Genomic DNA, 26,195 nt, shown 5'->3' with positions numbered 1-26,195 from the left:
ATGAAGGGGACCGCGCCCCCTCCCTCAGGTTGGACGTAGTGCGGCGCCGCGGGCTGGCGCGAGGGTGCGAGGCAAGATGGCGCTGACTCAGGGCACGAAGCGGAAAGTCTGTTACTACTACGACGGTGAGTGAGGCCGGCCAGGGCTGGGGGGCTTGAGGGGACCAGACCGGGGGGATGGGACCCCGAGGGGGCAGACCTGGGAGGAGGGGACTCTGAGAGAACAGGACTGGGGGGAAGGGAGCCTGGGAGACTGGAGGGAGGAGAAGGGACCAAGGGGACGGGGCGGGGGAGGGGGGGAGCCTGGGGGGAGAGGAGACTAAAGGGGGGCAGGATGGGGGAGGATCCCAAGGTGGGGCAGGAGACTGAGGGGGGGGGAAGACGAGGGGGGAAAGGAGACTAAGAGGGGGAGGGGAGACTGAGGGGGGCAGGACTGGGGGGAGGACCCTAAAGGGGGGAAGGGAGACTGAAGGGGGAGCAGGACTAGGGGGAAGAGGAGACTAAGCGGGGCAGAAGGGAGGAGGATCCCAAGGGGGGAGGGGAAACTGAGGGGGGCAGGACCAGGGGGGAGAGGAGACCAAGGGGGTCAGGACGGAGGGGAGGACACTAAGGTGGGGGAGAGGGGACTGAGTGGGGGGAGGACTAGGGGGGAGAGGAGCCTGACGGGGAGGAGAGACGCGGAGAGGCAGGACTTGGCGGGGGAAGGAAGGCTAAGGGGGGGAGGGGAGCTGAGGTGGAGAGGAAACTGGGGGGGGCAGGACCAAGGAGAGGAAACGGGGGTCAAGACTGGGAGAGAGAGGAGTCTTGCGGGCAAAGTGGGGTGGTGGAGGGGGGACAGGACTGCCGGGTAGGGTAGCCTGAGGGAGAGAGGAAAGAAAGGGGGAGGCAGGGCTAAGGGGGTAGGGAGCCTGGAGGGAAAAGGAGGCTGAGGTGGGCAATTCTATGGAGGGAGAGGAGCAGGAGTGGGGGAGTTTGAGGAGGACTTAAGAACTAGATGGGGGGAGGGGACTGAAGAAAGGACTAGGGGGAGGGAACAGGAATGGGGGGAGGGGACTCTTGAGAATTGGACTGGGGGGAGGGGAGCCTGCCAGGAGGCTAGGACCGGGATGGATGGGAGGAGGGAAGCTGGAGGGGACTGGAGTAGGGAGGGGAGGTGGGGGGAAGGATTCAAGGGGTCGAAACTTCCAGGCAGGAAGGGGGAGGGTGTCTGGTCGGGAGCAGTATCCTAGAAGTGGAAGGGGAGATGTCTAAGTTACAGATTTGGGAAAGGAATTAGGCTGGAGAAAAGACATAACTGGGGGCTGGTGTGATATGGAGCCGTTGAGCTCTCTAGCCTAGCTGAAGACATGAGGCTTCTGTAGAATGGGGGGGAAGGAGAGAAAACTCCAGAAGTGCATTCCATACTTCTATTCACAAATCATTCCTCCTCCTGTTTATGGAAAATATTGCTTTGTGTTTCAAAGGACCAGCTATCAAATTCTTCTTAACTGGGTTGACTCCTTCCTTTGGAAGTCTAGAGACATTGTGAGTGACTGGTCAGGGCTGTTCAACACTTTGTTACCCCTCAGCCCTTTTGTGATGAGACCCTAATAATCTGTCTCCCCCAAGACTGGCACTGGACTTGGCTAGTGGCACCTGTTGCAGAGAGATAGTTCCGAGGGATGGGAGTGGTTATGTGTTGATTTACAAGCCTGAATTATCCTTGGGAGCTCTTAAGACTTTACTTCCTAAAACATATCCAAAGGTTGGTACAGTGAAAGAACACTGGACAAGGAGCCTCGATCTCTACTAACTTAAATGTGTGAGCATGGTAGATACATCACAATTTCTTTGGATCTCAGTTTCCTGGTCTTTAAAATGAGTATAATAATGCCTGCCTACTTCACTGGATTGCTGTGGGAATGAACTGATGTAAAAGCTTTGAAGAGTTAAAGAACGAGAACAAAAAACCCCAACCCTCTAAAAGGGGGTGATCATTATTTTTCAAGTATTTATAACACTTTTAGTAAGCTCATAATGAATGCTTGTTAACTTTCATATTGTAGAGATGAATTGGGAGGGCTTAATGATAGCTCACTTTAATTTTACTTTAATTTCTGACAATTCTCTCTTTCACCCGGTCTTGAGTCAATAAGTAGCCCAGTGCCTCTAAACCAGATCAAATACCTATTCTCTCCCATCCTTCTCATCTCTCTGCTTCTCCCTTTCCAGCTTTGGAGTGATAATCAAAATAAACTTTTTTTGCTCTCCTATGGGGTGTGGCAGCCTTGTTTCCCTCTGGATCCTCTCAGACTTCTTGGCCTCCTGTGTAACCTGTCTTCTATCAGAATGTAAACTCCTTGAGAGTGGGGAGTGTGTACATGTTCCATGCTTTTGTATTTGTATCCTCTCACTTTGCACTCGATTCTTTTTTTTTTTTTTTAAGAAAGCCTTAGAGGGAAGTTAGTTGTCCCTGGTAACACCATTGTTAAGTGGAAGTGCTGGGTTATAAATCCTAATATCTTGATATCTTTTTTTCTTGTCCTGAAAGGAATACTCCCTGGCTGTACATAACAATAATAATAATATTTATGTGGGACCTACTATGTACTACCAGGCACTGGATAAGCATTTCACAATTATTGTCTCATTTGGTCTTTACACTAATTCTTCCAGGCAGGATTATTTACCCCTATTTTACAGTTGAGGAAACTGAGAGGTTAAGTGACTTGCCCCACACAGCTAGTATGGGATTGAGAGGGAGATTTGAACCCAGTTCATCCTTGACTCTATCCACTGTACCACATACTTTCCATTTACTTTCAGAAGAACTCCTTATTCAAAAATGAGGTTTACTGGAAGCTTGGTTCAGTCTTATGCCTGAGATAGAAGAGCTGGCGGCAAGTGGGCATATTTTATTTAAATTCAGCAAGTATTTGTTAGGCTTGATATTTGCCAAGCCCTGTACTAGATTGACAGTGTGGACAGGAACAAATGAAAAAATGAAGGTTCACTTAAAGGGATTACTTTGGGGGCTGGGGGCAATCCCATGTACATAAAAGTACATTTAAAAATACAAAGTAATAGGATAGGACAACTGACAACTGGAGAACTGGGAAGGGCCTCTAAAGAGGCAACACCTAAGCTGGACTTTGAGGGAAACTTGCCTCTCTAAGGGATACTGGTGGGAAGGGAAAACATTTCAGTCACAGGACAACCTGTGAAAGGCACAGAGGTGGGAGATTCTGTGGTGTTGGATGTTCAGAGAACAGCAGTTCTGCCAATTTGATGGTAACAGGAAGAGATATTAGACATGTAATTTCACTAGTATGGGGTAGATTTCTCTCTAGTGAGAACATGAGTGATCCATCTGAAAAGATAGATTGGAGCCAAGTAGGGAGGGGCTTTGAATGCCAAAGGACTTCGTATTTTTATCCTAAAGACAAGAGGGAGCCAGTGAACCTTCTTGAGCAGAGGTATTATTAGGTCAGACCTGTGCTTTAGGAATATCAGTTTGGCAACTGTGTGGAAAATAAGTTAGAAAGGGAAAATACTAGAATCCAGAAAACCAGTTAGAAAGCCTGCAACGATTCAGGGAAGAAACTGAACTAGGTAGGATGGTTGTATAATGAATGACTAGGCAGCTGATTATGATTTCCCCCTGATGAGGATGGTGGAATCTTCCACAGAAATGGGGAAATTTGGAGGTTTGTGTTAGGGGAAGGGTGAGATAATAAAAATAAATAAGTTGTGTTCTGGATATGGTGAATTTGAGCTGCTTAAGAGATATCCAGATGGAAGATGTCCAACAGGCAGTTGGTAATGTGAGACTGGAGTTCAGGAGAGATGAGTGCTGTATACGGAGACTGAGATGTTATCTGCATTGATACAATAGTTCGAACCAGGCATTAGAGGCAACTAGGTAGCTTAGTGGATACAGCCCTAAACCCAGAGTCAGGAAAGACCTGGGACTAATACCAGCCAGATGATCCTGGGCAAATCATTTAACCTCTATTTGTCTTTGTTTCCTTATCTGGAAAATGAGAATTAATAATGGCACCTGCCTCACAGGATTGTTTTGAGGATCAAATAAGAAGATACTAGCAAATCACCAGCCTTTCAGCACATAGGTGCTTAAATAAGGGCTTGTTCCCTAGTCTTGGAGGGACTGAAAAGATGACAGAGAGGAGGGCCCAGTCCTGATCCTTGGGATACACCCACACATAGGAGCACAGAACATGCATGAGAATACTGTACTTAAGAGCGTGAATAGGGCCAATCAGACCTGAGGGAGAAACATGAGACAGTTGTGTTATAAAAGCTCACACAGCAGAGTATTCAGGAGAGAGGATTGGCATCGGGGACTGAAACTGCAGAGAGATCAAAAAGTGCTGTTTGAATTGAATGTTGAGATCAGAAGCCAGATCCCAAGGAATCAGAATCATAGATTTAGAGCAACCTCCTCATTTTACAGTTGAGGCCAGGAGAAGTTGTGATTTGTTCAAGGTTATATAGCTAGTAAGTAACTGAGGCAAGATTTGAACCCAAGTTCTCTGACTTCAAAGCTAGTGTTCTTTCTACTCTACAGTGAATGAAGTGGAGAAGTGTGGTTAAAGACTTCTCTTCATAGGAGTTTGGCTGGGAGAGGAAGGAGATTTAAGGCAGTATGGGGATCCAGTGAAGCTTTTTTGTGGATGAGGAGACCTGACCATGTTTTAGTCAGCAGGGAATGATTCAGTATTGAAAAATGAGGTGGAGAGAGGAGGCACAAGGTTCTGGAGGAGAGAGTAGGAAATGGATCAAGAACACTTGCGTGGAAAAGAATGGTAAGATGAATTGTAGAATCCAGAAGAGGAAGCTGAGGATGGATGGTGTCAGTAAAAGTTTGAGATCCTCTTGAGAGAGTTGAATGTAGGTGGCTTAAGGAGAAAGTGTAGGTTTGGAATATGCTTTGTCAAGAGCGCAGTAAAAGTGATGATAGCTAGCGGGGAGCTGTTGTAGTTTATAATGTAATATAAACTAGCATTATATAGCGCTTTAAGGTTTGTAAAGTGCTTTACACTTTTGAGGCCAGCAGCTTATATGGTTTAACCAGGGTCACATAGTGAATAAACATCTGAGGCTGAATTTGAATTCAGGTCTTCTGACTCCAGATCCAATATTCTATTCATTTTGTCAGCTATACTTTTATAATAGTTATAAGAGAAGAGAACAAGTGTGATGGTCTATTTGAAATAAGGTAATATATTTATAGTTGTCCCAGCACAGTTGAGACTTCCTCATATTCAGTACTCTCAAATATATGTGGATGGAGGGAGTACTTTTGGGTTTGGGGTTTGAAAAGGGATAAGGTGAGAGGAAAGGGATTCAAAGGTAAAGGACCTCAGAAGTTGAGCTGGTTAACTAGAAAGTAAAACTCTCAAGGGGGAAGGTGTAAGTGTTAAACTGTGAGAGGTAGAATAAGGGGTGCTGGTGAGATCATAAAATAGGTTTGGGGGGGGATGAAACACTGGGAGAGATTAAAGAAATTCCTTTAGAAGGAATTTCAGAATTCAGGGAGAATTTGGGAGAAGGAAAGATGATATCAAGGTGATTTACTGGACTCCTGGGTGTTTGAGGAGATTCTGCATGTAAAGCCAGGGCTAGAGTTGGGAGTACTGGACCCAGATACTGAACTACTCTAGAGGAAGAATAACCTAGAATTATGCAGAGTGGAGTGAACAGAGTCCAGTTTCTGCCCTCTATAAAGGAAGGCCTGGGAGGAGTTTGGTACTCCGTCCCTCTAAGAGAGAAAAAATAGTTTCAGTGATGAGATTAGAAGCAATGAGCTTATCCTGGGAGTGGCATTTTGGAGTTGAAAGGAGCTGGGCAGCACATATAGAGTGGGATCAAATGTAAAGTGCTTCCCATTCTGTGTGGAGTAGAGTTTGGCCTTCTAAGTACCATCGATTGTCAAGCCCTTCCCAGTGGCTATGTTTCAGGCCTCGGTCCTTAGTTCCTTTGGTACCTGTACCAAGCAAATGTCTCAACCCTTGCTTTGATGATTTGATTCCCTTCCACCTCTATAACCTGTCTCTGGGATTTGCATCGGAATTGCTCCCCCAGACCAGGTCTTCAATTCCTTTGTTCAGGAGTGTCCCAGAAACCCCTGAGTACCACCTTTTTATATTTGAGCTCTATGGCTGAAAGATAATGTTCTTGTGATTTAAGTCCTACAAAAGATCAGCATCCTACTGTTGACTCTAAGAAGCTATAGTTATATGAGACAGGGTCTTAGGTAAATACACTGTATTTGGAGGGCTCTAAGAAGTGACAGGATAATGCAGACGGTCTTAGCCTTCATAAAAAAGTATAGGGTTGAAGACTTGGAATCATAAGCATAAAAGACCATTTACTCCCATTAAAGTATCCTATATCTTTGGCATTGTCAGTATCAAATAAAATTGTGCTTGCTATCTGCAGTCATTCGGAAGAGTGGTCCAGGCAGAATTTATATTACTTTTCTGCACAATTAATTGTTCTTTTAAGTTTCTGGTGAGGTCTGGAAACCCAGGACTGGGATAGTCTCATCAAGGTCCTGGGCATGCTGATTTCCCAGGGTGAGGCCGATATTGATTGGAACAGGTCCCTAGAGGAACTTTGCAAGGAGCCTGACCCTTCATAGAGAATCTGCTGTCTTTGGAAATGCACTATATGAGCTGGCATCTGTAACTTTTGGTAGCTACAGAGCTTACTTAGTTTATTGTTGCAAAACATTTTCTGAATTGAAAGGACCCCTTCAGATTCTGCAGGCAGATTCTAGCCTTCTTTTCCTTAGCTGTAAAATTATGGGGTTTGGATTAAATGATTTGTCAGGTACCTCCCAGCTCCAAATTTTTCTTTGATACTGTAAGCTTGACTCCACAGCAGGGACTTCTTTAATTCTGCCTGGACTGGAAAAATAATAAATGTCTTATCCTTCTGTCACTGAAATTATGGCTTTTTTTTCCTCAGGGGATGTTGGAAATTACTACTATGGGCAGGGACACCCAATGAAACCTCATCGAATCCGAATGACTCACAATTTGCTCCTAAACTATGGACTCTACCGGAAGATGGAAATCTATGTAAGTTTGGGGGAGGTTGGTTTATCTAAGTCCTAGTTCTCTTTGAAAACTGCTGCTGAGAGTAGAGGATTCACATGGCCAAGGGAGTGTATTTTCCTGAGAAAAAGAAATAGATTGACCACCTAGTTTGGGGTAATCCTCACTTGAACTGTCTCTGTGGTTCCTCTCCTTCTGGCCCCCTAAAAAGCTAGGCACTCAATGGTCTGAGCACTGGAGTTTCAGTGTGGATAGTCTGGGGATGTGAATTCACATATCCTCTGGGTTTGATCCAACCCTAGCATTAAGCCTGCTCAGGTCATTCAGGTTCCTAGTCTGGTGCTATGGAAAACCCTCAGCCCAAGGGTCCAAATAAGTAATCCAGTTAATAAAAACATTCAAATACCTCAAGTAAAAGCGGTCCCCAAGGGATTAAAAAGCAGTTTTCCAGAAGATAAAAGGTAAAGGATTTAACCATCTAGAAGGTTAGAAGAAATGAGCTGGGAAGTAACTGTTCTGAGATTTTTCTCTCCTTGGCCCGAATTCTAGAGCTGATTATATCTTCCTTGCCCAGGAGACTCACAACTGGGGCTCATATCTATCCCCCTGGGGCAGAATGAACTCAGTCTGCTCCATATCTTCTTTGTTCACAGTGTCTACCTCCTGGTATTGTATGTGTTGTGGGGAAGAAGGGAGAGAAAGATTCAGCTTCAGCCTCCCAGGTTCTACCAGTAATTTGGCTCAGGAGAAGTAGAGGAGACCATGCCCATTCCAGGGAATTGCTGATGGGTCTTTGGGAGGAGGATGGTAGAGAATTAGGCAAGGGCCTAGAGATCCTCGTCCTGGAAAGCTTTAGTCCACCAGAGAAAAGATGGCTGGAATAGGTTGGGCAGGAAGAATTGTAGCAGTGAAAGAGTTTGGGGAAAGTGGGGAGCAGAGGCGCCCTCAGTTTAAACTTCAGATAAAGAGTCATCATGTGGGAATGTTAGGGAAGGAGAGGTTCATCGGAGAATGCTAAGACTTCTGATGACTCCTTCTGTCCTACCAAATGAAACTTAGATTTCTCAGCATCTCATTCAAGGGCTTGCCTCTCGAGTCTTCTGTCCCTCCAGTCACGTCAGTTTGCCCCCTTTCTCCCCTGATACGCACAGCCAGCTCATTTAGCTTAGCACTTTACAAGTTTCTGGTAGACAAAAAAGATGAAGTAAGAGGCTTACCTGTTGGAGTTTATAATCTGGTAAGGATGGACAGGGGTACTACCCTTTCATAAATAACTTAAGCACTTCAGTGTTCTGTGAGAAGGTGGAATCCCTGTACTAGGGATACTGAGACACTTCCTTGAGGTGGCACTTTTTTTAATGAGGGAAAAGGGGAGAGTGATATTCTGGGCATAGGGAAAAACGTGGGGAAAAAGAAAACAAACCATGGCAGGACAGTATGGACTAGACCAGGTTAGCTTAGCTAAGCTAACTTTGGCTTTTGAGGGTTTCTCTGGCTTGGAATGTCTCAGAGGAAACTGACTGCCCCTGTAAATCTTGCCTGACTACCTAGGTCCACCTCTTCCAGTAAATTTGATTTTGTACTTCCAGTTGTTACTTCAGAACTGCTGCAGCACAAGTTTTATCACTTACTGCTGATCTCCTAGATCATTGCTTGTATGTTATTTTCATCTGTCTAAACAGACCAAGCTCCATAGAAGCTTTGGATTCTGTTGCCCGTCTTTATATTCCCCTTGTACATATGCGTAAGTGCTCAGAGAGTTGAAGGAAAGGGAGACTGATGACAGTAATTCCCCCTTTCTCATTTGGTCTTTCCAGCGGCCCCACAAAGCCCATGCAGATGAGATGACCAAGTACCACAGCGATGACTACATCAAGTTTTTACGATCTATTCGTCCTGATAATATGTCGGAGTACAGCAAGCAGATGCAGAGATGTGAGTCTGCACACCCAGCTGGCTTCCTAGAGGGCTGCATTAGGTTATGCCAGAGTATTTTTCCCACCAAAGGGACAGGTCACAGGGCCTGGGTCTCTTTCATTAGCACGGGGAGCTCCTGGGTGATTTATCAAGGATTGTGATTCAGTGACTTGCCCAGAGCCATAGAATGTCACAGGTGAGATGCAACCCAAGGCCCTTCTGGCTTGGAGGTCATCTCTTGTGTCCACTGTGTCATGCTGTGTCTCTTTTCCCACCATGTGCTGAGTTATTTCTCTGATTTGTAAATAGCAGTTTATAATTTACCTGTTCTTGTTCTCGGTACTGTTATAGTGTAGGAGAAGGAGGTTCTATTCCCAGCTCTGTACCCAGGCCAGTACATTTAACCTCATAAGGCTTCAGTTTTCTTGTGATCTCTAAGTCTCCTTCTAGCTAAATGATTTTTAAAGTTCTGTAGCTGATGTTAGTGTCATTGGAAAACCAGTGGTCTGGTCTCAGAAGCTACTTCTCACCTTACATCAGTTGGGGTGAAGGGGGATTGCCTATATTTTAGCAGATACCTCATCTGAGGTATCCTTAGAGGTTATCCCTTTCATATCTAAAGACTTGGTATGTAATGTAATCAGTAGCTCACATTTCTGTAAAGATTTAAGGTTTATAAAGCACTTTCCTCATAATAGCCCCATGGCCCCATTTTATTACCTGAGGTGATTTGCCAGTGGTCTGTAGTTCATTGAATGTTAGAGTCAAGATTTGAACACAGATCTCCTAACTCCCAACTACACTATCTCAATAAATCCAGTTTTTAGGCTGTTTGGTTTTTTCACATTAAGGACCAGGCGATGTAGCAGAAAGGGTATGCATGACTTAAGACTTTGGTTCAAGTCCCAGCTTTTCTGCTTACTGTTTGCCCTTGGGCCGGTCTCTGAGTCTCAATTTCTTCATCTCTAATTAGGAAAAAAATGTTTGTATTGCCTACTTAATGTTGCTGTGAGAAAACTACTTAAATTACATTTGTAACATTTTTTAGTTTACTATTTTTTTGATATAGTGGCAGTGTAGGGAAGGGTGCTATGTTTGGAAACAGGAGACCTGGGTTCAAATCCCAGCTCTGAGCCTCAGCTGCCCAAAAACGAAAAGGTAATAATACCCTGCCTACTTCATAGGGGGTTGCTGAAGAAAGTGTTTTGTAAGACTTTAACATTCTATAAAAGTGTGAATTATTGTTGATATTATTTTGCACTTAATGCTAATAATTTGTGATCACTTGTGGAGCACTAGGAAACCTGCTGTATCACCTTTACAGCAAGACTGATGGCCCTTTAAGGCAGAAAGCTATTCGCAGGTCCTGGATCAGATGGAGGGTCTCAGGCAGAGTGCTACTAATGACACCATGGAGAGCTGGGAAAGCTCTTTAGTTGTCAGGGTCTGTTGCCATAGGGGAGAGCTGGGTTCACTAAACTGATGGTAGGCACAGAGCTGAAGCTGGAGCAGAAAGAACTTCTGTACGAGTCATCCTGATTATCTCTGTATATCTTCCACTGATTCTTAATCATTTAGGAAATCCTAACCATGTACCTTTCTCAGTGCTGAAGAAATGGCTCCCCTTTTGGCTCCACCAGTCTACTTACTGGGCATGTGCCACTCCAGGAGGTGCTGATCTCCGCTGAGATGTTCTTTGAGAATGTTTGATGGAGCAGATGCCTCCCTTATGAATTGGTAGCAGCCTTTCCTTCACCTGTCTCTCTGGGTGGGGCTTTAAAAATACTACTAGTAAGTAACAAACAACCTGTGGGATATTAGGCTGCTCCTGTCAGTGCAGGCTTTACTGTTTGCAAAGTATTTCCCATAGATAGTTCTACAGTGCTTAGAGGAGTGTGGATACCTTGAGGTCCCTCCTTTTCCAAGCAGATCTTCCTTACCTTATTATAGTGACCTAGCTGAGCACTTAGAAAGGCAGCATTGCTGAGTGGCTAGAGTGCCCTTGGTTCAAACCCTGCCCTGTCAAGTCACCTAACGTCTGACCCTCTGTTTCCTTATTTTTAAAATGAGCACAATTCTTTTGTGTTATGGATCCTTTTGGCACTTTGGAAAAACTTTTGGACCTCTCCTCAGAATTTTTAAAAATATAATTAAAGGAAATGCTGCATTTCAGTTAGAAATTAGTGAAAATAAAGATGTAATTTTTCCCCCATCCAAATTTATGGAGTCCCTGAAATCTCTGGAGGTCCACTGAGCCCAGGTTAAGAACCTCATGTCTGAAGACATGAACTGTCTTCATTGTGAAGCCCTCTGTAGATACCGTGTGAATGCCTTATTGCACTGTACAAGTACCCAAAATGCTGATGAAAGTGTAAGTGAACTACCTTTTCCTTTCCCAGAGCACTAACAGTGGAGGCTGTAATGGGGGAGCACTCACTGCTGGTGTAAGAGGTGACTTCCAGTGCCAGCTTTGCCATTGACTCTCCTCGTGATGCCATTTCCTACTTGTAACTCAAGGTTTGACCAGATGGTCCATCCCTAAGGGCTCTTCTAGTTCTAAAATTCTATGGTGCTGGCTTGTGTTTTTTTTTTTTTTTTTAGTGAATATTGGACTAGGAGAAAAGTCTTAATTTCCTTTGCCTGTTCCCTGAATTCTTTATGCTGGTGCTTTGAGTCTGAGCAATAGGTATATTCTTACAACACTTGAACTTTATTTGGCCAGCCCCCTGAAGGAGGAAGTAGAGAGGAGTTAGCTGCCTTTGTGTAAATAACCTGGACTGTGAGAGAACAAAGTTCATACTGATACAACCTAGTAGTGTTTGCTCCAGGATGTAGAAGAAAGCTACCAGTCTTCTTAGTCCCCTCAGAGATGCTGCCCCTCTTTGGAATACCTTTGGTAAGGATAATTTCCAAGGGTAGTATGTGGTTGAGGTCAGTGCATCTTTTAGTTAACTCATCTTCTGGAACGTTAACCCAAAGCTTATTTGATTCAGGGAAGGCTGGTAACCCTTTTCCATTTCAGAGGGCTAGCTTGATATACCAAGTGAGTTGTTGGTGACTAATGTGCTTCCTCTCTCCACTCCCTTTTGGTTCCATGTGTATATAATTCATACGTTTCATCAGTTTTGTACAATTTTTTACTCACATCTGATGGTAAAACTTACTCTCTGGTTATTTGTAGAGAAGACAGCTTAGTGTATTGGTGGGAGCATTGAATTTTAATCAGGAGTCCTGAGTTTGAATCTCACCTCATACATAAGCTGAATGACCCTGAACAAGTCACTAAAAGCCCAGTGCTTTAGTTTCCTCACCTGTAAAATTGGAATAGTAGCACTTGAACTCTCTGCATCATAGATGTGTGCTAAGGAAGTTCCCAACAAATGTAATTATTACCTCCTGCAGTGAGTAGCGATAATCTCTCCTCTGCCCATCTCCTAGGTTGGGAGAATCACATGAGGTAGTATATATGAAAGTACTTTGTAAAAGAACAAAGTAATTCCCCAGAGCTCAAGGGAGAGGTGTGTGGGACAGAAAAGGGTATGGTATCCCCTGTTCTATAAAGTAAACATGGTGTGTTATTTCTTGTTTCTCAGAATTCATTTAATGTATGTCTAACAAGAGAAAGAGACCTGAATCCTTTACCTCAAGGGTTCCTTTCTTTTTGCTTAGTCTTGAAAAGATTGTGCTTCAGAGATCGTCCTGTTGCATCAGAGGCCCAGAACTGGCTCTTCTCAAAGGAGTAGAAGTGGAGAACCTAGTCATGGACCAAAACCTGAGTTTTTCACAATGTTGGAGAATTCAGATCTCTTAATGAAAAGTCAATGGAAGGTCTTAAGGATTAACTTTGTCCCTTATTCTCTTTCAAGTTAATGTTGGTGAAGACTGCCCAGTGTTTGATGGCTTATTTGAGTTCTGTCAGTTATCCACTGGTGGATCTGTAGGTAAGGAGCCTCTGTCCTTCCTTTCAGTGGCTTGGCTGTGATAGAGCAGAGATGGCTGGAGTTTCTATTAAACAAATAGTTGGCCTCTTAGACTCTGGCCATGGTAGTGCCTAGGCTTCATCAATGCTTATGTTAGAATATCCAAAATGTTGTTTGGGCCCCACCATCATTTGGAGACAGCTATATCTCCCTCAGTCTTCTCTGAGCCATGAGATGCATTTTAGGGAGAATCTGATAATTGTCTTCAATGGATATTAGAACTCAAAGGATGTTATTATAATTCTTATCTGGAATTGATTTGTTTATGGGGTCCAGAGCAGTAACAAGTAGTTTACTTCCTGCTATATCCTAAAACTGTCTGCACTGTAGTGAGATTGGGGTGGAGCTCTTGCTGGTTGGGAGTTGAGTCCTTTGATACAGTTATAGCTTTGGCTTCCTGGTGTGCTGGGAGGCGGGATGGGGAGAGAGGAGGATAGTCAGAGAGTTCCCTACCTGACAAGGTTTTTTCCCTCCCTGCAGCAAGTGCGGTGAAGCTTAATAAGCAGCAGACGGACATTGCTGTGAACTGGGCTGGGGGCCTGCACCATGCTAAGAAGTCTGAAGCTTCTGGCTTCTGTTATGTCAACGATATTGTGTTGGCCATCCTGGAACTGTTAAAGTACGTTCCCCTCATATCCTTGGGTGCGGGAGCACCTTAATCCTGCCCTCTGTCCTGCATACTTCTCCTTAGAGTTCAGTGACAGGGAAGGTGTTGATGAAAGTCAGTCACTCATCAGAGTAGTGTGAGTCTAGGAAGAGACTCAGGGAGTGACTCAAGAACTTTTCACACCCCAGATTTGGAAATTCCCAGCGTGGCGTGGCCTGACCTGATCCTACTGGATCAGATGTTGGCTCACTCCCTCTCTTGGCCCATTCCAGCCTCTAGACACAACCAGCGGCTCTTATCCCTTCCTCTCTCATCCTCACCATTTAATCCTTGTGATTAGAGGTCCTTGAGGGAGGCCACCAACCTGGAGAGCAGGGACATAGTGCCTTGTGCTTGGGGCACCTCATTCCCCCACGTGCCCTAGGCCCCCTGACCTGCTTCTGATCCTAGGTACCACCAGAGGGTGCTGTACATTGACATTGACATTCACCATGGCGATGGCGTGGAAGAAGCTTTCTACACCACAGATCGGGTCATGACAGTGTCCTTTCATAAGTATGGAGAGTACTTCCCGGGAACGGGTGACCTACGGGTGAGAGCTCCCTCCTGGCAACAGCCAGCTCTCTTCCGGCTCTAACTCTCATGCCTCATACTACTAAAAACCACTTCCTTTCTCTTTCACCGTTTAGAGCTGAGCACTTCAGCTCAGCCTGGTGCTCCCACTACCAGCTGTAGCTCTGTGGGGGGTGGAGGAGGATGCTCCAGTCTATCAACTGGCATGCAGCATGTCAGCAAAGGCTGTTTTGTGGCTGGAATTGGCATTTCCAGATGTCCTGTGAGTCTCAGGTTTTGGTGACAGTGTCCAGGCATTGCCTGGAATGAGCTATCTGCTTATCTTACAGTCCCACAAGTATGAAAATGAATGGAAATCAAAAGACCACATTTGCTGTCTCCCCTTGCCCTGAGCAGTAAGCCCTATAGCTCCTTCATTCACTGGCACCACAGCTGTTTACTGCAGTCAATATGGGACAACAGACATCTGGTTCCTAGAGTATAAAACCATCTAAAATTGTGGAGCTCTTTGGAAGATGGCATCAACCCCTTTTCTCTCTTCTTTCCTTCCTTTCCTCTCTTCCCCCTAGTTCATCAGGAGATAATCCTTAGAAGGGGAAGCAGGTGTGAATTAGTAGAAGCGCACTGGATTTGAATCCTGACAATGCTACTTTACCACCTGTGTGACCCTGTACCAATCACTTCTGAGCTGAAGTTTCCTATGTATAAAATGAGTGGGTTGAACTGAATGATTACCTAAGGATCCTTCTAGCTCTAAATCCCATGAGCCCACACAGTAAGGGGCACTCTGTTGAGAATGATCAGGTAGGCCCTAGAAATTGTTGCCTGGTACCTAGTCCTAAGAGATAATTGTCATGATAACTTTCCCATCATTAGCTGGGGCGGGACGTGATGTGCTGGCTGTCTGTGTCAGTGGATGACTGATCACGTGGATCTGTGTCCCATCCCAGAGTTGTGGCAGTTCTATCTGTAGTGGCCTTGTGCCTGCCCAAGAGCAGATGTTTTGCTGATATGGTCATTGTGAAGTGATGAAAAGGTTTGCTAGTGACATTTGGGCAAGAGTTCAGAGAAAACATGCTTTTTGGGGGCTGTGGGGGAGGGGGAGTCCTTTTATACCAATTCTGTTCCTTTATGCTACTTTCAGTTGAACTCAACAATTCTGCTTAATCTTGTTCTTTCTTTCCAAAGTTTTATTTCTCTTTTTCCTTTTGAGCCCTTGGCTTCTCTCTTCCTCTCTCTTCACCTCATTTTGCTTTGATATCCCTTTTAAACCAGGATATTGGAGCTGGCAAAGGCAAATACTACGCTGTCAACTATCCGCTTCGAGATGGGATTGATGATGAATCTTATGAGGCCATTTTCAAACCAGTGAGTGTCATGCCCCTACCCAATCTAGCCCCTTGAGACCAAGACTAGAGGAAGACTTCCCACAATGTGGCTCTGAGAGCCCATTTTGCTATTGTTGGTTGGCTGGAAGAGGAGGACCTGGTACATATTAACTCTACGGGTAGACTAGGAGATACTGATGATTAATTAATAGATTATCAAGCACCTGCCATATGCCAGTCCTCTTCTCTTCCTCATAGAAAGATATGTAGCATTTGACCACTGCCCTCAGTGGTGGACTGTTGATAAATGTCCAGTGAGTTGTGTAAAATAGTACTATAAGTGGTAGGGTGTTTCAGAGGAAGGATATCTTAATGGGGAGGCTTCCTATTCCGGGAAAGACTTCTTGGAAGAATTGGGCCTGAGTTCTGAGTCATGAGTCTTTGGGTAGGCCTGGCAGGATAGGGAGACACGGCGTGAAATCAGGATACACTGCATTGCATTTCAGTGAACATTCATTAAATTCTTACTAAGTGCAATGCATTGTGCTAGCTACTACTTTTTCAGATTCAGAGATAAATGTGGTATGGACCCTATTCAAGTGTGCCATTTAATGTCAGTAAACTAGCATTTATTAAGCACCTGTGTGCTAGGTTTTGTGTGTACAAAGAAAGACCACCCCAGTTCCTGCTTTTGAGGAGCTCACAGCCTGATAGAGGAAACAGCATGGAAATAATATATGAAAAAATGTGTACCAGACAGATTGGGGGTGATCTCAGAGGGAAGGAACTAAGACTGAGGAATTAAAGAATTAAGCTTTATGATTGAAGATACGACATTAGTTGAGACAGTGAAGGAGATGAGGGTTCCATGCATGGAGTGAAAGCAGTTGGTCAGGAGGAAATGTTCCGTTTGAGGGAGAGGCTAGAAGCCAGCATTGCTGCATTGAAGAGTATAGGGAAGGGGTTAAGGTGTAAGAAGATTGCAAAGGTAGGTTATGAAGGACTTGGAAAGCCAAACGGATTGCTTTCATGTTTGATCTTGGAGATCATAGGGAGCTCGTGGAGTATATTAAGGGAATGACATGGTCAGCTGTGCATTTTAGGAAGATGGGATGGATTGGAATGAGGGGAGAGATGTGAGGTCAGGAGACCAGCCAGCAGGCTAGCTGTCTTACTGCGGAGTGGTCAGGGCCTGCATCTGGTTGGGTCCAAGTGTTAGAGAAATGGCAGGGAGCAGTGTTTTAAAGAATGTGAAGATAATTACAGCAGTATTTGACACCTGATTGGGAATGAGGCTGAGTGAGGAATTGAGTGTGGTACCTAGCTTGTGAGTCTGAGTGACTGAGAGGATGGTGCTGCCTTCAGCAGTGATAGGGAACTTAGGAAGCGGGGAGAAAAGAGTTCAGTTTTGGACTTTTGGGGAGTTTACAGTTGTCTATAGGACATCAAGTTTTAACATGTCCTGTAGATATTTGGAGATGTGAGACTGGAGGTTAGCAGAGAGATTAAGGCTTGACCTATAAACCTGAAAATTATTTGTATGGAGATGATAATTGAATCTGTGGGAGATGAAATAGCATAGAGGAAGAAGAGGAACCAGGACACAGTCTTGGAGAGAGGAATCCCTTCAGGGGGTTATTAGATGTGGTGCAGATTAGAGATCCAGGAAAACACAGAGGAGAACAAGAGAAAGCAATGCCATGAAAAGCTGGAGAAAAGAATGTTGTTGGCAATGTCTACAGAGAGGTCAAGAAAGATGAGTATTGAGAAAGGGCCGCTAGATTTGGCCTTAAGGGTTTATTAGATTGGATTACGAGCTTGTTAAGTCATTTTGGAGAGAGCAGCTTAGTTTCAATGATGAGTTTGGGTACCAGGCTACAGAGAGTTGAGAGAAAGAGGAAAGGAAGTGGAGACACATTTTTTTGGAGTTTAGATATAAAAAAAGGAAAGATATAGAACAGTTGCTCTCAGGGATAGAAAGATTGAGTATTTAAGGATGGGGGAGACATGGGCATGTTTGCAAGCAGCAGGGAAACATCTAGTAGACAGGGGGAAAGATTGAAGAGAAGTGAGGATAAGGATGCTAGAGGAGCAATCAGACTGCTGGAAAAGATGGGATGAAATGGGGTCACTTGTGCATGACAAGGAGAAGGTAGGTGCACCCCCTTTATGTAAGGCAAGCTTAAGAAGATAGTGGTAGTGGGCATTTCAGTGATGAAAGAAAGAAAGGAAGAGCTCTCAGCAAATAAATGGCCTGACTTTTTTTCAGTGAGATATGAAGCAAGGTTCTCACCTGAAAGGGAGAGGGGAGAACCATGGGAGTTTTGAGGAGGAATAACAAAGTTTCGAAAAGCTGTTCTGGTAAATGGGATAGTGAATTAAGTTTCAGAGGATTGTTTTGTAGCAGTGAGGATCCTGATGAGATAACAGAAGTTTTTTGTAGTGTACCCAGTCAACATGGTTTTGTGAGTTTTCTCCAGTTTTGTTCAGCATGTGAATAGGAGTAAAGGTAGCACAGATGGTGAGAATAATCTAAGGCTGGCCTTTGGCAGGGCAAGATCTTTGAAAAGATTAGGTTACAGTGTCAAGTTGAAGTGGTTCACCAGGGGGTCAAGATGGGAAAGGGAGGAAGGAGAGTCATTACTGTAGGGGTAACGACCTGGGAAAGAATGAAGGCTTGGAGGATTTGGAGGTCATGATGAGAAAGAGGGTCCTTGAGGTCTGTAGACAACAGCTGCCAGAATCTTGATTGGGTGATAAATCTGGATTGAATGAATCTCACAGGAGGAGAGGTCACTGAGTGAAGGAAAACCCAGAAATGGCATAGAGCATTCCAGCTCCCAGCACAATCGCTGAGTGGGGAATCTGAGTGAGAGTGAAATTAGTGCTGGAAAGAGTGGTCAGAGAAGCTGTGGTCAGGAGGGAACCAAGTCTCAGTGAATGCACAAAGATGAAGGGAGCGAGACAGGAAAAGCTAGTTTGTTAATTTCAGAGTAGGGATTCTTGGGAGAAGAGGAAAAGGGTTGGGTGGCTTCAGAATAGAGCAGGTTGGATCGAGGGAGATGGGAAGACAGAAGCAACACAAGGGGAAGACAAGACAAACAACTGATACAAGGAAGAATGGAAGGAGAGAGCTCCAAGGAGAGGTCTGGGTGATGGGTCCTGAGAAGGCTTTGTTGGAGAGGGTGGAATCTTGAGTTGGCCATGGAAGGAAAGGACTTGACTAGCCTGGGAGAGGAATTGGTTCTAACTGAGCATGGAGTACAGGGACAGAGGCAGGCAAAGGCAGGACAACAAAAGATGGAGAGAGTTCATGAAGACAGGTTATGTGTGAGGGATGGAAGGGTAGGGAGGGAGGAAGAAGGGAGGGAAGCAAGATTTTTTTTTTGTGGGAGCAGACTGTTGAAATGGAAGGTGAAGGATCTGCCTTGGGGGGAAGAATGGAGAGCTAAGCAGCCTGCCTGCTTTGGATGTCCTGCCAAACATGGGTTAAGGAAAAATAGCACTGCATTTGGAGTCAGAGCACCTGGGTTTGAATCCTGCTGATTCTTAGGACTTACTGACTTTGGCCAAGCCATCTCTAACCTCCAGGTCTCTGTTTCTCAAATACTGCTAAATAAGAGAGTTGAATTAGGGACGGTGATCTTTCAGCTCTAAATCCTATCCTTCACCACAGTGTGGTTATCTCAGCATAGTGCTGATGCAGGCATATCTTTTCAGGTTATGTCCAAGGTGATGGAGACCTTTCAGCCCAGTGCAGTGGTCTTGCAATGTGGTTCTGATTCCCTGTCTGGAGACCGATTAGGTTGTTTCAACCTTACCATTAAAGGTAAATAGAAGGGGAGAGGTCAATGCAGAGTCCAACCGATTCTACCTAATCCATTCCCCATGCTTGGAATGTACTTCTTCAACACAGCTTCTACAAATTCCCGGTTTCTTTCAAAAGTTCCCATCAAACACCACCTACTTTGTGAAGCCTGTCCTGACTCCTTTTAGATACTAAAGCTGTCAAAAACCTCACCGCATCTTAGATTTATCCTATGTCTATTTTGTATATACTTTATGATTTTGTTTTGTCTTCCTTGTTAGGATATAAGCACCTTGAGGGCAGTCTGTTTCATTTTTTGTGTTTGATATCTCCAATCCTAGCACCTGCACAGGCACTTGATAAATGTTTGTTGATTTAAACACCCTTCTTTTTGCTCTACCTAGGCCATGCCAAGTGTGTGGAGTTTGTCAAGAGCTTCAATCTACCCATGCTGATGCTGGGAGGGGGTGGCTACACTATCCGCAATGTAGCCAGGTGCTGGACATATGAAACAGCTGTGGCCTTGGACACAGAGATTCCCAATGGTAAAATTGAAGTTGGGCTGATGAGATGGAATCTGGGAGGATAGGTCTGGTGCATAGTTTCCCTCTGCAGCCAATTAACCTCCTGTGGATTTTTATCCATCTAGGACTGTTCCAAAAGGTTTCACAACCTTTATTCCTACTTCATTTGATGACCAGAGTGGCAGAGCTGGGTTAGAATCTCATCTAGGATCTTGCTATGTATATGACCTTGGGTGTGGTAGCACAGAAAGTGCCCTGCGTTTAGAATCATTGGGCTTCTCAGGCACCTTTGTGACTTTGAGAAAGCTACGTAAACCTCTGTGAGTCCTTGCCTACTAATGAAAAGGGAGGAGAAAGGTTTGATTGGATAATTTCTAATTTGTAGCTCAGCTCTGTATCCCATAATCATTCAACCTCTGAGCCCCAGATTTCTCATCTATAAAATAGGGACAATAAATACCAGTACTGTTTATCTCTCAGGCTTGTTGTAAGGAGAAAAGCATTTTAAATCTTGGAAGCAGCGTATACATGTGAATATTATCATTATTTTTAATCTGCTAAATCCCTTTTCCTCTTTCTCCCCCCATTTTGTAGAAGAGAAAACCTGAGACCTGAAGTGGGAAGCTAACTAACCTAAATCATATAGTGAGTTAATTAAGGCCTTTGGCCTTCAGTGCAGTTAGTCTCCCATTACTGATCCTATGACCTGTGACCAGTGATTCCCAGCTTTTTTTTGTTCTTTGAACCACCCTTTCAGCAACATTGTGTTGTGAACCTCCAAGGTAACTGAACATACTGCTCCTAATAGTCATAAACAATTATTTAATGCCAAAGAACCATTAAAAAATTTTTAACTTGAATCCCTTAAACCTGTGGTGTCAGATTCCTTAAATAGAAATGGATTCCTGTAGGCATATATCAACTTAGAAAACTACAAATTAACGTTATCTTTTATTTTTATTTTATTGTATTGTTCTTTATTTTGTAAAAACATTTTCCAGTTACTTTTTAATCAGCCATGCTGGCCAAATTTGATACCTCTACCTTAGACCATTATCTCAGATCACTAAATGACCAATCAACCATCTGATAGAGAAGTAGGAAGTACTGATTGAATATGGGGAATTGTTGATTAGAAATGTTTTTTAATATTTAACATTAGAAATTTTCAGAAGTGGGGGCCTGAACCACATGCAAGACAGTCTTAAAAGTCAGGGACAAAGAGAAGTAAATGTCTGATATGGCACCGAATGCTAGAGTTGGTATCAGGTCAGTTAAGATCTCAGCTCTGTTACTTTCTACTTTGCTGACCCTGGACAATTCACTTAACTGTCTTGGGCTATAATTTCCTTTTCTACAAGATGAGGCAGTTGAATCTCTGACTCCAAATCCAAGAATCTTTTTTGACTACCGGTGTGGTCTTCTTTTGGGCATTTTCATTGAAAAGCTGGAACATCCTGAGACCCACCACCTACCCCAGTCATCTCCTCATTCATACATTGTTCTGATTTGCTTAGTTTCATGGGGACAATGAACAGTGCACACCTGCTGATTCCTGTGTCCTCTGTCCTCTCAAAAACTTTCAACAGAACTTCCCTACAACGATTACTTTGAATACTTTGGACCGGATTTCAAACTTCATATCAGCCCATCTAACATGACAAACCAGAATACCAATGAGTACTTGGAGAAGATCAAGTGAGTGCTTCCAACCTATAGTTTTACCCAAACCCTTTATTTGCGCCATCCCTCCCCCAACTTTCTGACAAAGGATTTTGCTTGCTTTTCTTGGGCCTTCAGGCAGAGGTTGTTTGAGAACCTCCGGATGTTGCCACATGCCCCTGGTGTCCAGATGCAGCCCATTCCTGAGGATGGGATACAGGAGGACAGTGGAGATGAGGATGAGGAAGATCCTGACAAGCGCATTTCAAGTAGGTTTCTGGAGGAAGGAGAATGCTGTCTGGGAATGAGAGGGGAAGGAGCCAGCCTGGTGACATAGGGGAAAGTACATTGGATTTGGAAGCACAAGGGCCTACCAATAGGATTATTCTAAGGACAAATCAATACTCCTTTTAAGTAAAATTTCTAAAGTTCCTTTCAGTTCTTATTATATGTGATTTTGTGGATAACTTTGTTTTTACACGTCACCTGAAATGATGCCCTATGTGGGACACAGGGATCTATCCTGTTGTCCAGCTTGTGTGACCACAGGTTGAGGAGTCAGTTCTTCTACTACCTCCCCCTCCCCAGTAGTCTGGAATCTCCTTCAGTTGAGGAGAGGAATTGAGTTGGGCATTGGATGTGTGTTAGGCTCTCTTCCACCAGAGATGCTGCATAACTTCATGCCTGTGGTCTCTGCTTTTTCCTCCCAGTATGTTCCTCAGACAAGAGAATTGCTTGTGAGGAAGAGTTTTCAGACTCAGATGAGGAAGGCGAAGGTGGTCGGAAGAACTCATCCAACTTCAAGAAAGCCAAGAGGGTCAAAATGGAAGAGGAGAAAGATCGAGAGCCAGAGGAGAAAAAAGGTGGGTAGGTCTTTGGGTAGAACTTCCAGTGCCTGAACTCAGGGGAGAGGTCTAGGGTAGACAGGAGGCCTCAAACCTATCAGTGCCCGAGGACCTCTGCAGGGCTGCAGTGTCAGGGCCTACAAAAGAACAAGAGCTGATTTGTAATCCAGCTGGACTGACTCACATCCCATCAACCCCCCCAGCCTGTTGATATGACCCATCTCCCCATAGCCAATAGTGACTCTTACATACCAACCAAGCCCTTTCCCTGCCACCTCATACCTCCCAGGGGGGCCAGCTCCTCTCAGCTGCCTAGAAAACTAGTCAGACCGGTTTGTCCTTGGGTCTGGTCCCTCTAGCACTGGGCAGCAGCCTGTGGAGCTTGGGGGAATACTCATCCTTTGGGCTGACCCAGCTGTGCCCCACTGGGAAGTGGCCATAGACCTCTGTCTGGGATATGTAGGAACTAATAACATTTTCCCCAATCTGGTCTAGTTCTAGTACTGGGCAGGTGATGGTGGGTGGGCTAGGAGAGTACCGAGTCAGAGGAAATAGGACGGTGGGACTGTCATTCGTCATTCCTGAAATCATCTGTTTCAGAAGCAAAAGAGGAGGAGAAGACAAAGGAAGAGAAACCTGAAGCCAAAGGGTAAGTGAAGAGTTGGGCTGGGGGTGGAGAGAACATGTCCTGTTTCCAAAGAAGTCCTGGCCCTCCTTTATCCATCTGCCTACCTTTGACACATAATGAAGGAGAACTTTCATCATGATTGACAAGAAGGTCCTTTAATGGATTACAGACACTTTCTTGCTTTATGCCAATTCAACTTTACATAAAGAATTCTGAAAGAAATCCACATTCCCCTCTCCCCCAAAATTACAAAAATGCCTTAATGAAAAGCAGGTGTGGGCAACATGAACTGTGGTGGGAAGCTGAGAAGCATCTCTAAGTCAGTTCCCACCTGTCTGCAGACATTGAGTGATAGTCATGCCTCTCTGTGATGAGTACTGAGCCTCTGTTTTCACCATGCCTGGTGGCAGACTTATTCTCGAGGGGAAAAGCAGGCTGTCCCCTAAGCGTAAGTTTAGGACTTGGGAAATAAAATGAAAATAATTAGAAAACGTGAGAGGCCAAACATTGTCATGGATAGCATGTGAAGTTAGCTTTGTGGTGTCAGCTTGTGAACACCCGTAGTGAAGGATGAAGTCAGCTACTGGAGGTCCTAGTCTAGAGATGAGAATAGACCAGACTCAGATGAATATTCCTTTAAGCTTGATGACAAATCAAACCAAGGCTCTGAAGATTTAAAAGTAAAATACTCTGAAGGAACACAGGTATTTACAGCAAGCAGTGGTTGGTTTGCACAATTTAAAGTCGTTCGAGTGTCAGGAGAGGCTGCTAGTGTAGATGCTGAAGCAGCAAAAAGTAATAGATGAAGGTCCCTACTTGCTGGAGCAAATCTTTAAGGTAGATGAAACCAAACTATTTTATCCAAGAATGCCATCTTGAACCTATATCTCTGTGGAGGAAAAAACTAGCTGGAGCATAAAGCTTGGGAAAAAGTTATTCTTCGGCTTGGAGAGAATGCATCTGGGATTGCAAATTAAAACCTGTTCTTTGTGCACCACTCAGAAAATCCTAGAGCAGGGATGGGGAACCTATGGCCTTCTACACCCTTCAGTGTAATCTTTTTGACTGAATCCAAACTCCAAACAAGGACATGTTCTGTAAAATCTGAATTCAGTCAAAAGGCCATACTTGAGGACCTAGAAGGCCACAGGTTCTCCACCCCTGTGAGTACTGAAAGGAATCAGTAAGGCAACATTAGCTGTGGATTATTTCGCTAACCCAAAGGCATAGATAACCTTTATCATCTTTAAACAATGGTGTATGCACTGTTTTGAGGTCCGGAAGTTTTGGCATACCTTTCAAGATTCTGTTTCGTTATTCTCCCTATCTTGGATGATTTTAATGAAAATGTAGCAGTGGTCTGTCTACTTGTAACACTACCTCATTATTACAACCTTTGTGTAAGGGAGTGATTGGTCATCTCAAGGCATATTATTTATGCGCTACATTTGCCCAGGCAATTGCAGCTTCGGATGTAGATAAAGATTTGACATAGACTTCTGGAAGTTCTATGATATTTATCCTGCAATCTGGAATATTGCTAAGGCATGGGAAGATGTAATAGAAACATGTTTTAAGAGAGTTTGGAAAAAAGTGCCCACAGTTCCCTCCCCGATTTCTCGTGAATTTGACATGGATGAAATGTTTGAAGAAGGGAGTAACAGGATTGTAAAATTAGCACAAGAATTGGATGAGAATGATGTGGAGGAGGTGATTGAGTCTCTCGGAGAGGAGCTGTCGCTGTCGCATGGGGGTCTGATTGAGCTGCTAGCTGGAAGGGCAGACCAAAAAGGGGCCACAGCCAAACAGTTGGCAGAAGCATTTCATCATTTGAGTGAATTTTTTTTCTTGTATTGAAAAGATGGATCTAAATATGCCAAGATTTTTAAAAGTTCCAAGACTAGTCAAGGTTAATATTGCTTGCTGTCCTCAGATATATAAGGGAAAAAAGAGAGCCCACCCACTGTCCAAACATCTGGATAGCTTGGGGGGCAGGGAGACGATGCACAACCAGCAGTGATTAAGATTAGGTGCCGTGGCTGGAGAGGGCCCAGTGTACTTACTGCACATGGTAACCCATGTTGACAATTCTGTTTGTTATCATGGTGCTGTATTTAATGTCTGCGTTTTATTTAGTACATTTTATGACTTGTGTAAACGTATTTTGCGTATGCCTTTGTTATATGTGGACTAAGTAAAGTGGGTCGGTAGGGCAGATTGGCATAACTCTTTCTGTAGAGGTCTTTGGAATGGTCCCAAAGCAAGAACTGTCATGAAATAAGCAAGTCTGCCCCACCACTGTCTAGCAGCATCTATCCCCCTGTGCCACCTGGGGATTTCATGGGCTTAGTATCAAGTATTTTCTAACCCTCATTCTATTCCTGTTCACAGGGTGAAGGAGGAGACCAAGACTGCCTGAGCTCTCCAGCTTTCCTTGGGGCCTGCTGCCCATACCTCCTTCCAGTTTCCTTGCCCCGACATCCTCAGAGTTTATATTTTCTATGTCTCTCTATTTATATATAATTATATGAGATAGGACTGTCCCCAGAACACAGGAACTAGGGGTTTTGCTATTGGCTGCCGATCCAGTGCCTTTGTTGCCTTGTACACCTGAGTCCCAGGCAGGTGAATCCATTTCTGCCCTTCCTGTATTGTTTTAAACACAACCCCTTGCCTGACTTGCTGTTTAGGGCCTGGGAGCATTTTTCTGGGTGGATTATTTTAAGATGGCATAGGACACACTTGCCCTGGGTGGCTGGGTGGGCTAGCCTCCACAGCCCCCTTTTCTCCCTCTGTGGGCCTTTTTTATTCTTCTAAATCAAATTTGAAACTCAGTGAAGTTTTTGCAAGGATGACAGGTGATATGTGTCTGTCCAGTTTCCTCTGGTGGTTCCTGTGTAGGTCCAGGTACTTAGCCAGCCATCTTCCCTGTCCTGAGGTGAAGTAAGTTAGCAGCTGCTGATAGGTGCTATACCTGGTTCCCACAGTCTGTGGGCATGTGACAAGAGATGTGCCTTCTTGCTGGGTCACCTATTCTGTTTGCCTAGGGGCATCTTGTGCTCCCATACCTCAGCACGCTCTAGGCTAAGGGCTCTTGGCTGCCCTTTCAAATAGTCCCCCTCATCCCTGGCTAGGAACCCACCAATGTTGACTGGGTTTGTGTGAGAGTGATCTGGGTTGGGATCTGTGGTGTGGTTTCCATTTTGAAATTATTTTTTTTTTTTGAGGAACCTTTGTAATAAAACTGGTACATTTTTAATGTC

The 26,195-nt window shown here is 44.4% G+C and overlaps 1 protein-coding gene across 1 annotated transcript; it reads left to right on the top strand.

Moving 5' to 3' along the window:
- Positions 1–26,195, top strand: HDAC1 (histone deacetylase 1). Its single transcript, XM_072609850.1, has 14 exons — positions 1–125; positions 6,972–7,084; positions 8,878–8,995; positions 12,844–12,918; positions 13,438–13,576; positions 14,015–14,156; positions 15,413–15,505; positions 19,186–19,294; positions 19,678–19,818; positions 21,387–21,495; positions 21,598–21,728; positions 22,170–22,322; positions 22,905–22,953; positions 25,324–26,195. Exons 1-14 carry the CDS (start codon positions 77–79, stop codon positions 25,349–25,351), a joined length of 1,449 nt encoding a protein of 482 aa, XP_072465951.1. The 5' UTR covers positions 1–76; the 3' UTR covers positions 25,352–26,195.

This window comes from Notamacropus eugenii, chromosome 5 (assembly GCF_028372415.1).
Source record: "Notamacropus eugenii isolate mMacEug1 chromosome 5, mMacEug1.pri_v2, whole genome shotgun sequence".
Classification (NCBI taxonomy): Eukaryota; Metazoa; Chordata; class Mammalia; order Diprotodontia; family Macropodidae; genus Notamacropus; species Notamacropus eugenii.
The sequence above is the reverse complement of the archived record's forward strand: the minus strand, read 5'-3'. Positions and strand labels throughout refer to the sequence as shown.